At 38.2% G+C, this 17,415-nt stretch overlaps 1 protein-coding gene across 1 annotated transcript in view; it reads left to right on the forward strand.

Moving 5' to 3' along the window:
- LOC101921480 (macrophage mannose receptor 1) overlaps positions 1–17,051 on the forward strand; it is a 37,628-nt gene extending 20,577 nt beyond the window's left edge. The window contains exons 16-30 of the mRNA XM_027777263.2: positions 136–171; positions 291–466; positions 1,076–1,143; positions 2,766–2,866; positions 4,879–5,015; positions 6,053–6,167; positions 6,714–6,910; positions 8,155–8,245; positions 9,605–9,837; positions 10,617–10,782; positions 12,551–12,703; positions 13,124–13,240; positions 13,447–13,608; positions 15,502–15,534; positions 16,197–17,051. Coding sequence (XP_027633064.2) covers positions 136–171; positions 291–466; positions 1,076–1,143; positions 2,766–2,866; positions 4,879–5,015; positions 6,053–6,167; positions 6,714–6,910; positions 8,155–8,245; positions 9,605–9,837; positions 10,617–10,782; positions 12,551–12,703; positions 13,124–13,240; positions 13,447–13,608; positions 15,502–15,534; positions 16,197–16,360 — 1,949 coding nt within the window. The 3' untranslated portion in view covers positions 16,361–17,051. The remainder of the gene's footprint in view (positions 1–135; positions 172–290; positions 467–1,075; positions 1,144–2,765; positions 2,867–4,878; positions 5,016–6,052; positions 6,168–6,713; positions 6,911–8,154; positions 8,246–9,604; positions 9,838–10,616; positions 10,783–12,550; positions 12,704–13,123; positions 13,241–13,446; positions 13,609–15,501; positions 15,535–16,196) is intronic.
- Positions 17,052–17,415: the final 364 nt, after the last annotated feature.

Below are 17,415 nucleotides of genomic sequence, written 5' to 3' on the forward strand. Positions count from 1 at the left end.
TCAGCTTTCTAGTCAATGGCAAAGAAGTAAGGAATCCTGCTCTGTTCCTTACTCTGCTCCTTGCAGGCTGTCACAAGCTGCATCATAAATCAGGCTATGGAGATGCATCACACCTTCTATTCTCTTGTTTTGCAGGAGTACCATTAAAATCTGAACCTACTGACACGTATGGTAGGTTTTTGTGTACATTTATTTTTCTTGTTTCTTGTTTTTTATCAAAATAATTATTCTAAAATGAGCTTTTGTGTTCTACAGATACAGAATTTAAGGCTACCTTATTTATCTTCCAGCATATAAAACCACTGTGGACGGATGGATCGCATATGAAGATAAGCTATACTACATAAGCAAAGAATATGCCTCCATGGAAAAAGCCCAAGAGTTTTGCAGGATGAATTCTGCAGACCTGGCTGTTGTTAATAGTAATAGTGAGAGAAGGTTTCTACAGAGAAGACTCAAAGAAAATGTAAGAATCATTATAGACAGCCTGAAGTAGAAATGCTTTTGGCCATCCGCTTACAAAACTTGAATTCCCTCAGAAGTAGAACCATCAGCGCTTTCACTAACGAAATCTGCCTGAGACAGGACCTATGACATTCCCCCCAAACATGTCCTTTGGTCCAGTGGGATTTGGTCTCTCCTGCTCTGTGCCAGCTGTGCTGAGGTGGTGAGGCAGGCTGGCGGGAAGAGCAATAGGGGAAGGTGCCAGCTATGCTGGCTGGGGAACTAGCCGGTGTGAGAGGTAGACTTGAGGCTAGCATTACACAGTGCTGCCATCCTGGAGGGAGAATGAAATATATGAACCTGTTTCTGACTCAAGATCTGCTTCTCTCCTACCCCATCTTAAGGTCCCTCAGCACTGCAGGACCCGGCTGTCATGCTCCAGATAAAAACCTGGCTTCTGCACCGCAGTCTGAAAACACATCACTGTGCTTAACTGTTTTAGTCGACATGCTTTACTGCTGTCAACTGCAGCGACTGCTCTGTGAACCTAATCAATGGCATTTCCATTCCTGCTTGTTTTACTTCAAAGATATATTTTTTAACAAATTAAAACAGTATCTTTCTGGTTTAGGAGGGATTCTGGAGTCAGTCAAGAGCATACTTCATTGGTCTAAAAGTGAGTCTTGATAAAAAGTTTAGGTAAGTTAAGATGATCACTGCAGCTCTTAACATGTAGAAACAAATACAGTATTTCACGTAGCTAGAGGCACTAAATGGGCTTTTTTGAAGGATGGAAGATAGTTCCACATAACAAGTACAAAGCAGGACAGAATAGTACTAGAATATTCTAAAGTCCAATAGTTTTCCCTCAAAAGAAATAGGAAAAGAACATTTTTTCTTGAGTAAACACTTACCCAAAGAAAGGCTTGGCAGCTGTACTCTCCATACACACTTTCTCAAGTTTCTTTCAAAAGTCTGTCCCATAAATTGGAGTGATACTTTACTATGCTGGATTTTATACTTATAAACACATACACTCAAAATATGCTACATAACAAAGAGCTTGTTTTCTCATGTTTCTTATTTATGTATCATAGCTCCAGAGAAGTCCTCCAGAATTAGGAAGATGTGTGCAATAAGTACAAAAGCTGCTTCTGACAGAGATTTTTAAGGTAGCCTCTTCAAACTCCTGTTCCAGGAGAAAAGTCAGTAGAAGTTTACAGAGTTTACAGTACTGTAAAGTTAACAAGTATTGAGAAAAGTCCAAAATGCAAATTAACTCAAAACTATAAAGTAAAAGACACTGAAGAGCATGATACTGACACTGCTTACTTGCCCATCTGCTAGTTAGGACACATCTGGGAGGTGAAAGACCATGCTTCTAATTTTGAACTGAAACAGGTTTAGAGGGGATTTGATTTTAATTTTTCTATTTTAACGCCACTATTGAGTGTCTGTAAATCACTAACCTTGGAAAGGCCAGAAGAGGAGTGGGGAGAGACAAGTTGGTAGTGACTGAGATAGTGCATGATTCTAACCTCCTGATTTAGGACACACACGAGGAAGGTAGGGCATTGCTTGGGTCCAGGGAGCATCTCATTTATTTAGATCAAGTGTATCATCATCAGGAAGAGATAGATAAGGGAGATGAACTTGTTTCCCATTTCAGGCTGAGTGACTTAAATTCTGTAATATTGATTAAAATGCAGTGCCATCCTCTTTTTCCTTGAATAGCAATGTTTAAAATATATAAGCATAACGAAAAAAACATCAATGTTGATACTTCAGAAAGGGTGGTTTTAAAGCTGACAGAATGTCCATTAGTTTCCAGACCCAAGACTTAATAGAAATTACCTATGGAGATATTTCTCTTCAGGTTAAAAGCCACAGAAAAGTATTTTTGTCCTTGTTTGCATCTATGACAATATCAGGAGTGCTCAGACTGAGAAGCATAATATTAACTATGTGATATAAGGAAATCAGTTAAGATAAATAAAACTTTGAATAGTCTTCTCTGTATTACATGTTATGGCTAGTTGAAAATAGTTTCTGTTATTAAATGATGTCTGATCATTCCTGCCCATTAATGGAAAATACGCTTGGTGCTTTCTTTTCCTGTTTTGCAACCAGTAATATTTTACATAAATTTCTTCAAATCACAATAATCAGGTAAGGAGAGGAAAATCTGTAGCAGTCCTTTCAGTTTTAGCCCATTCCTATTAATGCTCATGGACCTTCCTAACTGTGAGTTTTTGATTAGGATTCTCATCTCACAACTGAAGTGTATTAATTAATAACTATTTGTATATCTTTTCTTTAAGCTGGGTAGATGGGACTCCAGTAACCTATGTGGCCTGGGCTCCTAACGAACCTAACTTTGCAAATAATGAGGAAAATTGTGTGGTAATGTTGTCAGAGCAAGGTAGGTAACAAAGCTATACTGCTATATTTTACTTGTCTCTTCTTGGATTATAACTGATGCTGTCAAACTTCTGCTGCCACGTGATCTTTTATGGATGTTTTCTGCACTACCTTTCCAGTGACAAGCAAACAAGATGTAGGAACTGGTGTAATAACCAGTCGTGGAAGAGTCTATGTCTTTAGAATGGGGAGATTTTAGTACTATGTGAAATCTAATGCAGATGTCTGTCTGGATTTGTGAGATTGATACTGCATCTTCTTACACAGCTTTTCACTGCTCTAAGTAAAAAGTTGAGTGGGGTCTGTCTTTGCTCCTTTGAAGTTCAGGAAACATTTATGACAGCTACAGGAAATAGGGATGTTGAAGGTACAAGCCAATGAGCAGAGGAGAGAGACAAATACATCTAATGACCTAAGACTGTTTTACATGCTTATAAATACTCTTAAAGGTAAATATCTTGCAAATCCTAGGCGTAATTTTTCCTCTTGGTTGTATTGTCTTAACTTAGCTGAGGCTAATGGGAATTCAGTAGCATATGTTTAAGGAAATCTATCTCTCAATTTATGTTTCATAAAAAATTAATTCAGCAATCCCACCTGAAAGTCTGCTTTGATCTGAAGACATCAAGAACAAGAATCACTTTTTCTAAAAAAAGGCATCTGGTCTGACTGAAATGCATCTCTCCTTTTTCAGTTGTTTGTATAGAAAGGGAGAGCTATCCCGCTGGTCCCTGCCATACTTACTAGCTCTGCACAGATGACTCAGCATTCCTGAGCTTGTCTCAGGTGATGCTAGAAGTTTATGTGTGGGCAACAGAATTGGACCACAAGGGAAGCATTAAGCTTGAGTTGATAACAAAATGTAGCTAAATTGAGCTAGACCTCTGAAGTGTCATTACGGTCAAACGGACATCTCACCTGCACAGCCAGTGCTGCCTGAAGAACAATTAAGTTTACTCTAGCCCAGTGCACTATTCAGTTGCCTACATTTGGTGACTGTAGCCACCGGCAGTGTTCTACAGTTTAGCCCACCTGACTGTTAGCTTCCCACAGAAACAGTGTGTACCTGTCCACTCTCTGCAGGCACCTTGCATAGCTTCTCAAACAGAGCTAAGCACCTCAGTTCAGACAAGTGAATCCTACCAGGTCTCTATTGACTATAACAGTAGCTTATAAATCTAGCATATAACTTCATAACCAAAATGAGGTATTTTAATCTGCAAAATGAATCCCTAGATAACACTATATTAACTTGAGATGTTGGCCCCAGGAGATGGCCATAGTCCATAATGTATAGTTGAATATTATATTCTGCCCTTTAGATGGATCTAGTATTTTCTTCATTCATTTCTGATCTATTTTCTTTTCAAATTTCCCCTGCTGCCTCCCATGTGATGATGCCATAGCTTGAAACATCACAAACAGGTACACACACTGTGGAGAGCCCTGGACGAGCAGCAGAAGGGTCAGGCAGTTCACGTTAAGCACAAGGGGCTACAGCTGAGCTACTATTAGAGCTTCAACTGGCTCATTCAAAGCTGCCATGGTTACTTTGCCTGCAGATCAAGCTGCAGCCTGAAATATAAAGAACATTGTGTTCTACTAAAAAAAAAAAAAAAAAAAAGTTCATTTTTTTTCTTACCCTCTTTCTCCTGTAATTCAGCTACTCAGGCTTTTTGATGGATAGGGGTGGGGAAGATGGAGAAAGTAGACTGAAGTTAACTGATGACCAGCACATTTCTTCTGAGTCACTGTCCCTTTCTTCCCAGTCCTTTATTCTTTTTCAATTGCTAGGTGGTAGCCCAGTAACTAACAGTGCTGAGCAGCTAAAGTCCATAAAAATCCACTTTTTGTAAAAAACAGTTGAGTGCATAAATGTAATGCATGCTTCTTTTATGGTCTGAACAATAGAGATTAGTAAAAATATATTTCCAACTCAAAATAAGAAATGATAAATTATTGTAACAAAGTGTATAATATCTTGACTTACTTATTCAATCTAATTATTTTTAGGTTTGTGGAATGATGTAAACTGTGGTTCATCTAATAAATTTGTATGTGAAAAACATAACAGTACAACTAATTCAACATTTGCTTCTCCATTGACTCCTGGAGGATGCCCAGAGAGCTGGTTTTTCTTTAACAACAAGGTATGTCGACAAGTAACTTAAATAAATTGTGTAAAGCAGTGGAAACGAAAAAAAAAAAAACAACAACCAACAAACAACTGCAAAAAAATACGGTTTTTAGGATTATTAAATAAATTTGAACAGTAATTATCCAGTCAGAACGTGCTGGCTGGATGGCTGGGCTTTTTTGAAGGTGACTATAGGCATTTAACTTAACAGAGAAATACAGTAAAAGCAGATGTATGCTGAATAAATTTAAGAGAACACAGTTTATGCAGGCTTAGAATACAACATTACTATTTAAGAAAACCCCTTCTCCTCCTCACCTGTTTCATATATTTCTGTTAGAAACTGAAATTTGTAATGGTCAGTCATAATGAAAAAAAAAAAGCCCTTCAGGTGGAATGATTTAGAGAGAATGTCTTTAAGCAATCCCTTTGGCTTGTACAGGGTTCCCAAAGATCTGAATTCACAAAGATGCTGCCAAACTACCATTGTTTTGAGTACAGTTTTACATTCAGACAAGGTCTGGAAGTCCTCATTGCTGTAATGGAAGAATATGTACCAATTTGAGTTGAAGCTCCATTTGCCAAAGGTTCTTTTATCTACTTTATATACACTTTGCTACTATTGCATCCTCAGAACATTAGGTGAATGTGTCAAAGGGTATTTCACACTGTTTGCCAGGATGAACAGTTGTAACCACAGTTATTGGAAACAGAACAAGGCATAGCAGAGATAATTCCCTGCAGCTGTGTCATCCAGAGATGCATTTTCTTGGTTTTATATGATCCCTCTGTTATTACAGGAAGCAGGCAGATAAAAATGTGAAAAGGGATTATGTATTTGACATCATTACAATCAGTTCCGTTGGTACTAGACTCCTGGATTACATTTTGTGCAATGAGTGGGGCTAAGTATCTGCTTTTGAGCTCTGTTGTTTCTTCTAGCCCTGATTTACGACACTGAAATGTACATTCTAGAGCTAATTGATATTAGTCACATACGACAGTGCCTGCCTTTGCTAGTTTGAATGAAGTGCTTGCTTTTTTATGCAGTGTTTCAAAATATTTGCTTCAAATATAACATTAAAGCTCACGTGGCATGCTGCACGAGATGCTTGTATTAGTCTGGGAGGAAACCTGGCTGCCATACCGAATGAACAAGTGCAAGGTACGTAGATGGGCTCTATTGAAAGAAAAAATTATTAATTTCTCACCAAAAAAAAAGCTCTCCAAAATAGATTATGGGATTATCTGCTAAAAATTGCTTATCAGCCAGGTCAGTTTATGCATCATTTTAACCCCAAAGTGTGAAAAAAATAGCTAAAAGATTTCATATAAGAAATGCTGCATTTCTCATTCCTTCAGTTGCTCAGTTTTCATGAAACTTCCAGTATGATTTGAGTGCGGTTACACAGATCCCTCAAACCGGCAGGCATGATTTGCTGGAACACTACATGTGCATGCACAACGGGGAAAGGGACATTTTCCAATTTGCTCCAGGGCTTTCTTTCTGGCTATTTTTTCAACTTTAACGCTTGTGTAACATATGTTTCTACGGATGCTTATCTAAACATCTAGTTACAGACAGATGGGCTCTGCAGTGAGAAATGTTACTCTTTTAATATGGCCCCGGTTCTGGGCTTTTGCATGTTTTTCCTGTTTTGGGTAAGTCATTATGAGCTTTCCTTAATGAGAAATCTTTGCTTCCTTCCAGCATTCCTCTTCTATCATTTAAAGAATGCCATGGCTAATGTTTGGATTGGGATGAATGATATCAACAAAGAGTCCACATTTCATTGGACAGATGGAAGCACCGTTTCCTACACCAACTGGGCTAATGGTGCACCAGAACAGAAACAAAGCTACTTTGACTTTTATGACTATGCACTGTTGACAGACATCACTGTGGAGGTATAGGAAATTTAAGTAACCTGTATGTCTTAGGCAGCTGGATGACTTTCCTAAAAGGGAAGTTACAGCAGCAATAACAAGATGCTGCAAGTCCTTTTAAAGCAGAATGGAGCTTAGCAAATCACCTGATAACAATTTCAAATACACCAAAAATGTTTGGCAGAGGTTCTGAAGAAGAGGGACCTTGTGCTTTCCATTTGACCTACTGCAAATACCTGTTCTATAAAACAAGTCCAGAGAGGCACGTATTACACCAGTTCCCCCACAAACTGCATTACCACTAACATTACAGTTCCAACACCAAACATAGAAAAATCATGATAAACCAAAATTAAGGTTGTTGGTGCAACATTAATTTGTCTATGTATACATCCTGTTCCTGCCTAATGTGTTCCCATGCTGCTTTACTAGTTTCTGATGGTACAAAAGGATGTATTCAATAAAAGGGCTATCCCTTTGCTGAAATTCATTCTCTTTTCCAAAGGAGGTAAACATGTAGTTTCTGAAGAAATTATAGGCAGCTACTCATTGGAGATTTTTAACATCTACCATCAGTCAACTTGCTTATGACTAAAACTTGTTTAAATCACCGTAAGAGAGAAACTCAAGTGAAATGCTGCAAGACGGTCATGGCCAGTCTTGAAATCAGGGGAACTATCAAGGAAATCTGCAAGCAATTAAATGTAAGGAAGTAAAGGGAAAATTTGGTTGTTACTGAAGATATCTGATAGCGATAACTTGATAATGACTACAAACAACTGGTAAAGAGCACCTGCTTTCTGCAAGACAGTCTGCCTGAGTTAAGACATATCCAGACTAGTGCTTTTAATAATAGTCCTTATATTGTTTTACTCATTATTGGAAATGTTTTGAAGCAGTTCTACATAACTGTAAATCAGAACTGAGAAGACATATTATAGGTACCCTAGTCATTTTTGTAGTCAACAAAGGATTGATTCTTAATAAACCTGGTAGGATTATTCGTTATAGACCTTTCTTTCAGACCTTGACTGGCACTAGTGGAAGCCTGGTTCAAATTTAAGGGGTCACTAATAAATACTAGGTCAAGCTGTTTGGCAGAAACCTAGCAAATCTGAACTAATTACATAGGTGGTCAATGAGCTCCTCATCTCCCTTACCTCTCTCCTGTCTGCCATCAGGCTGTCATTAGGAGTATAGGAGCCTCAGTTGGCCACCTCCCGATTGCCATTTGTAGTGACTGTGTATTTTCCCCTGTCCTTCAGACAGATTGTGTCTTCGTCGTGAAGTCAGATGGGAAATGGAGAGATGATAGCTGTGATAACAAGAGAGGCTATATCTGCCAGATGAATTCACGTGAGTTTTGTTTAACCCAGACTCCTAAACAGAAAAATTATCTCAGTTAGATAAGCTGAATATATAAACTGATGTGACTTCTTTCAGCTTTGAGTCTCATTCTGAATCTCTCAGGTTTTCAGAGCTCCACCAGTCTTAAGGCTGTACTATTTTTAAAGTACAATTTGTTCCGCAGAAATTGCTGGAGAGGAACCACTACCTTAACCGTGGGGGTGTACATAAATCATGAATAATACTAGAGAATAACATATGGAAATGGATTTATTCTCAGTGAAATATGAGGCTTTTAGGCATCCTTTTGAAATGCAATATAAAACCATGCTTTTGCAGTGGTGTTCCTGTACTCCTGGCTGTCTCTGACCAGAGTATTTAATCCTTTTCTAACACTTGTACTGAATGCCATATGATGTCTATTAAAATGTACAACCTCTTGGCTGTGTCTTTATTGTAGAAGAATATAGATTTATTTTTTTTTTACACCAGAATGAGTAATGAATGTTGACTTTCCTGCTGTAGAACTGTAATTATGCAAATCCCTGCTGCCCAGCCATATAAAAGGAATAGAGAAGGCAAAGCACAGATAACAAAACAGTTTTGCCTCACCTTTATTACAGCATTAGTAAAAACTATCCCCCCTCCCCACTTCAGTCAGCTCCTGCAGCCTGTTCACTCTCAACGTGGCTAACTTGCTTGTAAGAACCCCCTCTCCCTGAACAACATATAGTTTTAGGGAGGTATTTTTAGTTTGTTTAATTCCAGTTACAGCTCTTCTGAATACATTTACAATCTCAAGGGTGGAAATATATACTGCCTGACTCAAATATGCAGGCAATGGTCAGGCAGCCCTTACAGACAGGCTGATGACCTTGAGTCAACAGACAGGGGCGATGGATTAACATCGAGCACCCGTCTGAAGTTATGACAACAGGGTACAACAGGAAATGCCTTAAACATCTGTCCCTAAGTCCTCTCCACCAGTGATCTGACATAAGCGTATAGTCAGATATCCAGATTTCAAAATATCTTAAAGCACAGGAACTCAAATATCCAATTTATGAGTCTTAATCTGCATTAGTCAGGACTCTAGCAAGTACGCTCTCTCCTTCAGGGCATCACGGATTTTGTTTGGCTTTTTGCATTAACAAACTTGGTTCATGTTTCACAAGTTTGTTTTGACCTTTTTTGTTTTGTTTTGTTTTTTGTTTCATTTTGGTTTGGTTTTTTTTCTCATTATTCATGAGCTTAAATAAGGAGTTTTACTTATTGTTAATACTGGGCCTTTTGACCTATTTTTTATAGCTTCCATGCTAGAGATGAGTGGTATGTTTTTAATTCATACATTCAGTTTTTCCTCCATAGTTACCATGCAGTCTGAAATACCAACAACAAATCCATCCTCTGGCTTTGCCCGTTATGATGACAGTAGCTATTCAATCATCTTGTCCGAAATGCAATGGGAAGAGGCCAGAAAAAATTGTCAAGACAAATCCGCAGAACTTGCCAGCATTTCAGATGCCTACATCCATTCATTTCTGTGGATCCAGATGTTGAAATATGGAAAACCCGTATGGATCGGTCTTAACAGCAATATGGTAAGTGCTGAGATCTCCTCCTCTTTATAGACCTGCTGGATGCCCAGTTTATACCAGTGCTGAAACAACCGCACTCTCAATGGCTTTACTGTGTATATGCACAGATTTCTAGTGGTCCTGTTAGAGTTGCTCAAAGACTTTCATGCACCAAATGGAGTAAAGAGTCACAGAAAGGGTTAAGAAGGAAGTAATAGATCAAAGTAGAAAGCTCTAGAAACAGTAAAAGAAAGAAAGGTGCATACTGAGAGTCACAAGCCAGGATGTGCAACTGTCATGAAGCAACTGTTAGCTGTTCTGAAAGTCCACTATAGAGGGGGCTACTTATAACTATTAATATATTAATAAAAGCTATTAGGAGTATTAGAGATACATTTTAGGATTATTTTTACTCTTTAATGTCAAGTAATCTTTACTCACCAAATAGCTCCCAGTTTTAGTTTAAATAGAGCAGAGGGGATGAATTCTCTGTAATTGCTTCTCTTGATATGGGATTTACTACATGACTTAAGGTGAACTCATCTGAGTTTCTTGCCATGTTGTAGAAGGTTGTGTTACTTCAGAAAAACCATCCCAAAAGCAATGTACTGTGGAACACTCTTTATATGTAGTTCTTGTGTAACTCAGCGTGCTCAGTGATGCTGCTTAGAACAGAGTACAGTGTTTGAAAAAACAGAGCAGCACAGGTCTTTCTGAAAACCTCAGATAAATATAGGACACTATATTTATGTGCCAGAATTTTTTATGTAAAGACTCTATTACCAGAACTTCTTTGTTTCCAGACTGGCAGCTATTACAAATGGACCGACAACTGGAAAACCAGGTACACAAAATGGGCAGCAGGGGAACCAAAGGAGAAAAATGCTTGTGTCTACCTAGATCTTGATGGTACTTGGAGAACAGCACCCTGCAATGAAAGCTACTTTTCAGTTTGTAAGACATCAGATGGTAAGCAAATAAATAGCAATTTTGAAGACACGTTCCTAATTCCATTAGCCTGCTTAATTCCAGTTTGGGCTAAAGCCCTCAAATGAGTGTGTTTCAAGATACTGTCTATCTCCCTGTAGAATCTGGAGGTTTGCTACCGGATGATACATGGATTCAGGCACATGAAAGCCTCTCGTGCAAATGGATATGGCTGCACTGTTTTCATGGTAGTCATAACTGTTTGCATAAGATGAATGTTCTGTCTTCGAGGTATTTTGCTCTGAGAGGAGCATAAATCGCACTTGAGATTGTGTCTAATGTAAGTACTGGGAGTGTGCACTCACTATGTGAACTGCAGCAACTGCGTAAGTTCACACACAGGTGTCACTGAGCCAAAACAGGCAAGTTTCAATTCCATTCACTATTTGTAGAGCTAAAGCAGTTCTGATGTCAGCGTAAGAGCCTTGAGAACATGAAAGATACTTTTACTCTTAGTACAGAGGTATGTAGAGGTATGTTTGCCTGTAGATTTTGTAGAATTGTGTCATTTTCCCTCCTTGAGGTTTTAAGGCTACATAATACAGTCTGTTCTGATGTGAGATTAAAGATAGATTTTGCCGCTTGGAGGTGGCTTCCAAGTTGAAATTTCCAGCCGTCTATTTGGTCTGCATGTGCAGTGCAAGAACCACAGACCAACAGAAGTGAATTGTAGTCGCGCACACGATCAGAAACAGAGACTAATTTGGCAGAGGCACGCTCCGCTGATGGCTCCTTTTGTATAAGCTGACATCATACAGAGACCCGGCAGCTGCACAATATGGGGCTGTAATATCAATGATTCATGAGCCTACAACAGTTTTCTGTGCTGTGAGAATGCAAATTTGAGATCTATATCATCCCTCAGGGTTTGCTTTCCTCGCAGTACTGTCAAGTCAGTTAGATGCTGCAGGATGTGATTTGTTTCCTTGTCCTAAGAAATGTGATTGGATAAATAAGATGAATCAAATATAAGAATAAATGTAGTTCATTATGTTACAATATAATAAGGGAAAATAGCATGCAATATGATAAAAGGAAACTGTACTAGTTATTATGCACAATATGATAAAAGAGCAATAAGAGCAAAGCATTAAATCATTACTGCAAAGCATTACAGAGACTAAGAAAAGGATACATCACCAGTTACTACTTTAATGTAAGCCAGGCCCACACTTCGGCTGGGAAACCCAGTTGCAACTGGTGCCAGGAGTCTCTCGGTAACTGGGAAAATACCTACATGGTGCATCCACCCGTAGGCAAGGCTTCTGGTCCAGTGCCGGAGCTTGCCCACCTTTATACTCAGTGGAAAACAAAAATAGTTTACATACCTAATGTATGTAAGCTTTTAAGTTTAGTGTAAGTGCAGGCATCCACTATGTCATGATTCACAAGGTTCACACACGCCAGGGATGCTGGCCAGATGCCTGAGCATGGTGGAGTTACCGTCATGACAAAGCTGCACATATTATTGCCTGGATGGTCCTGCTCATATCTTGCATATTCAGGGGGCTCAGGACAAACACTAACTGCTCATTAAAGTTGTTCTCTAGCTCCCTGAGCTCCCTGTCCAAGTTAAACAATCCCTAATTAAAGACAAAGACTTTTCATAAGCAATAATCAATTTTCACCACAGAGAGAGGTCCAGATAGTTAAGGCTAGGTGAGAGAAATCCCATACTATTTACACACATACCCTATTTGATAGGTTACTCATAATGCAATACCAATTTCATACCATATGGCTTCTTCAGCTATAGCTCCTACTGACCCTGCTCAGCTGCCTGGAGACTGCCCTGAAGAAGATGAACTCCGAGCTTGGATCCCTTACCGTGGCCACTGCTACTACCTTGAAGCATCAGCCGAGACAAGCTGGGCACTGGCCTCCCTTGAGTGTGTTCAGTTGGGTGAGAGTCTGCATCATCAACTGATAAGATTTGTATGAAAGTTCATACAAAACTCATACAAAAATGTAAAAACATTAATTACAAAAATTAGAAATAGTTTATTTACTTACTAAACTATTCTAAATCTGGCACAACAAAGTGACACAATTGACTTTGTGCCCTTCCTCCCAGGGGCTGTTTCCCAGCCGTGTAGCTCCCATCGGCTCCTGGCTTCTGAGGTACCATCCCAGGAGCAGTGGGGGGGTGACCACAGCCACTAAGCACCTCCAGGTCTCTGTCCTCCGCAAGAAGCAATAGGGAAACCAACAGAGCAGCTTGCATAATACTTTCAGAAGTTATTCTTTGTAGAGACTTGAAAAAGGAGTCATTCCAGTATTTGCTCACATAAGTTATAATTATTTGCTTGCTAATGCCTTTCAGGTGCTACCTTGGTTTCAGTAGAAAACACGGATGAATCTGACTTTCTGATCCATACAGTGCAATCACTTAGAAATAAAGTAGAAGGCTTCTGGATAGGACTTTACCAAAATGTGGATGGTAATGTCTTATTTTCAATATTTAATTGAAAAATGCTTTGCTAATAGGAAAACATTGAGGATAACTGTATTTTTACAAAAAATGATATGGTCTTCTGCTGAAAAATGGGTTTCTATCATATTTTTGAAGTCATTTGCTGAGCTAAGGAGTTTAAATATCCATGAGATACGTTTTAGTATTTTTTTAATCTGTATGTTGCTTTTTAGGTCAGTGGTTGTGGCTAGATAATGCTGTACTGGACTTTGTCAACTGGGAGGAGAAAGAGTCCAGTGAGGAGCATCACTGTGTTGAAATGAATGCACAATCCGGTTATTGGGACAACACTGATTGCTCTTCTGAAAAAGGATTTATCTGTAAAAAACCCAAAGGTAAGTCCTTAGTGACTCAGCCCTTAGTGACAGAGCAGACCTGTTTACTAGCAACCATTACAGCCCTCCACCACATGTCTGGAAGTAATTTCTGACAGTTTCATTTGGCACATCCTGCTTTTCTAAACACTTGTAGTTGCCTGTTTTTGCAGACTGCAAGCTCTTCACACCACTGTTTGCAGTCACATGGGAATATGGTAACATGTTGTATGCACTCTAGGTTGGGAACGAGAATTTCAGAAAATTTTTGAATAACTAACACAGGCATTGGTACGGCATCCATCAAACAGTTGTGCAAACTTATAACTTTTCCACAAACTAAGTACTGTAACAGTTATTTACCCTTGCAAGGAGGAATTACATGTGAATAATCAAGCTTCCTCTTCAGGCTTGTTATACTCAACAACTATATTACTGCCCAGCGTAAAAAATTGGTTTAGTATTGGGCATGAATCAACAACCTTTAAGTCAGTAATGCCTCAGGGATACTAAAAGGCCAGCTATTTGTGTTGCAATAATATAAGGAGCACTTCCCTATTAAATGACAACTTCAAGTCATTACAGGAGCTATTTTATCAGCATTTCTGAAAAATTTCATGCAATACTGTACATGTCAGACTAATTTTTCAGAGGTAAAAGCCCACATATGGTATTCCTGGATGGAGGCACATACGTTATAATTGTTATCATTCCATTCTCTTAAGCTAGGTGTTAAAATCAATCTTACCTAAAAAATAGTAGGTTGCCATCTTTAAACCTTTGTACTTTCTTTTGTAGTAGCTGTGAGATCAGGTTTAATTTTGCAGCTTTTGCATTTTGAAAACATAGTCTTTAATTTAAAAAACAAACAGAAATGTAACTGACAAGCAGTCATCTCCCATGAGCTGTTAATTTCCATGCTAAAATCAGCACATGCCCGTGGCAGTAAATCAGTTAATCCCCATTAAGGATTTACTACGTACATCCAAATTATATTCCATCTCAAACAGTACTAAAATAGCAAGGAAGCACTAAAATCCACCCATTGAATCATAAGATGCTCTCATATGTAACTGTTTCCTGCCTTAGCAGGGGATGCTGTTGCTTTGTACCTATTCATTTTACCTTCTCTGCTTTAATTTCATTTCATATTTTGCCTTTATAACTTCTCCTCTGGGTAGCAAACATCTTGGCAAACTGTAATGTAAGAGAGCCAAGAGGAGAAATATTTTCTTCATAATTTAGGGAGTCTTGATTCATAATAGTTTTGAGTTTTTGGGGGTTTTTTTTGCTTTTTTTTTTTTTTTTTTTACTTTATAAGAACATCCAGTACATTTAATTCTTCTGAGTGTCAAATATTTTTTGCACCTCTTCAACTACAACAAAAAAGATTTGATAAATATCTTTTCTTTATCTCTTTCTTACGCATAGGCAAATACAAAGATTACAGCCTTGATTCAGAGGGCATTTTCTAGGGAAGACATTTAAGAATCTTAAACTTAATTGTAACAGCAAAATCCTGCTGGACAGACAGAGCTTTCTAAAACTTGCTGTGTGAAATTAATCTCCAGACTTGTACCTCATGTTCTTAGTAAATTAAAACTAGTATTTCAGGAAAAATGTGAAAAGGTATTTTCAATTGAACGTAGAAAAGTCAGTATTTGAATGTTGGTAGACATAAAACCAATATAAAGTTTAAAATGAATGAATATTATTGTTTGGTAATGTTAAGTAGGAAGGTAAAACTTTAGTAATGTGTTTTTTACCTCACTGATGTTGCCTTTTATAACATATATGTCATTAATGTGATGGTAATACTTCAGGGATTTTTGCTCTAGTGTAATTTTAGCAAAACAGTCAAACTTATGAATTCTAATTCTAATTCAAACTATTTCTCTCTGATATTCATTGAAGTTGAGCCAAGCGGGAGTCCTGTACAGCAAAAAGGTAAGAGCTATCCTAAGAAAATTAACAAAAATCTAAATACAAGGACTTCAAATGAGTTTTCTCAAATCACCTCCTGTTTAGAGAACAAGTCCTGCTGACGGTTACTGGAATGCATGGCTATAAATCACTCAGGGTTATTCCACAGTGCCTTTAACGTGCACACGAGCACCCACACATTCTTGGTTGACTGGACTGCTCCTGGGCTAACCCTGAGCTGACAAGCTCATTAGTGACCCCATTTGTGACCAGCTTTGAGAGCAGGCACAGAGAGCTTTACCCAGGCTGTCAAAAGATGTATATGCAAATAGGTGTACATGCAAGTTTTTTTCCATAGGTATTATTGTAAATAATGTAACATAAAAAAATTGCAAAACTAATTCCCAAATAAAAACCATCCCACATCCATATTTAAAACATGCATTTTCATTAAATTTTTACAAGCACCCACTGCATGCATTGTATATCACTGTAATCCAGATCCACTAAAACCATGCTAGCTTTAGCAACAGAGACCTGGCTACAGATAAGCAACAATTCAGGGCTCAGATTTACACTGAACAGACTCCAAGTTCAGGCAGGAGAGAACATCCTCCATGTTTTTCATATTGTATGTGGAATAAAAACGTACTAAAGTTTTTCACAGTTATATGCATTCATTTCAGGCAAGGAAAACAATGAAGAGACTCACCCACATGTTCCTGTCTTCGTTTTGCCACTCATTTTCTTGGCTATCCTCACTTTTCTTGGAGCTGGCATGTCAATCTATTTCTACAAGAAAAAAAGACAAAACCAACCATCAACAGATTCTGCAATGAAACACTTCTGAAATGATGTCTCAGTGACTGAAGAATTGGTGAGAATGGGTCCTGTAGCATCTACCAATTCAGAGGAGCAAGTTCTTGCTGATGTTAAAGGATGTATCCGTTAAAAGTCTCCAGTGAGAATACCTGTAATCTTAAATTAAATCCCTTTTCTGTACCATGTGTATTTTATAAAACTAGAATTATGCATTGATGTTTTACTTTTGTAACTGACAGGATGTTCTCAAGAGGCTTAGCAAAAACACGGGTGTAAACAACTTGTCAAAAATAATTAAACATACTGGAAAAGGACTATAGAAGTCAGTCAGTGAGAATGAACGTCCAGTACAGCGTGATTACTATTTAAATGGTATTCCCATGACTTTGTGGACACTGCAAAGAACTGAAAAAGTAAAATCTGCCCGACTCTATTGCAGCCTTGAACTCATTTTGCCCCACAAACTTCACTCCATCAGACCAGCATGCTTATTGTTCCTCATGGGTGTATCCTGTCACACTTAGAAAACGGTGCTTCATATAATTATCTCCAATAATTTTGGGATAGGAAAGCTTGCCATTTTTGTTTTCTGCTATGGAAAATACAATTTATACCGGCAATTATATCAAGCTCAAGTGTGGGTTTTGGTCTTTTTTCAATCTGATATGATTAACTGTAGTATGTTCACTAATATGAATTAAAATACTCTCACCCTTGCATTCTTCTTTTTTTTTCTTAGTGCTTTGAAATAAATAAAGTTTTCATTAGGATAATTTTCAGCTTCAGCCTTCTCTGTGAATCAAATAAGAGGAAAGGGGAAGGGAGGTGCTCCTGCCTGTGCAATAACTTTTGTCAATAACAAGGAGCACTTCTCTCCTCACCACTTTGAATTCAACTTTCCATTTTTAAATGTGAGAAAAAGGAACTGAAAACTAAGGAATGCAGCAGATGATACCGTGCTAAGAATCTGCAAGACTAAATTTAAGATGCTAGTGAAACAGTGGAAAGCGGTTCAAAATAGCATTTAGGTGAGCTGCAATTATAACATAGACACTAAACATCTTATGTAGAAGAGTGCTTAGC

This window comes from Falco peregrinus, chromosome 5, assembly GCF_023634155.1.
Source record: "Falco peregrinus isolate bFalPer1 chromosome 5, bFalPer1.pri, whole genome shotgun sequence".
NCBI lineage: Eukaryota > Metazoa > Chordata > Aves > Falconiformes > Falconidae > Falco > Falco peregrinus.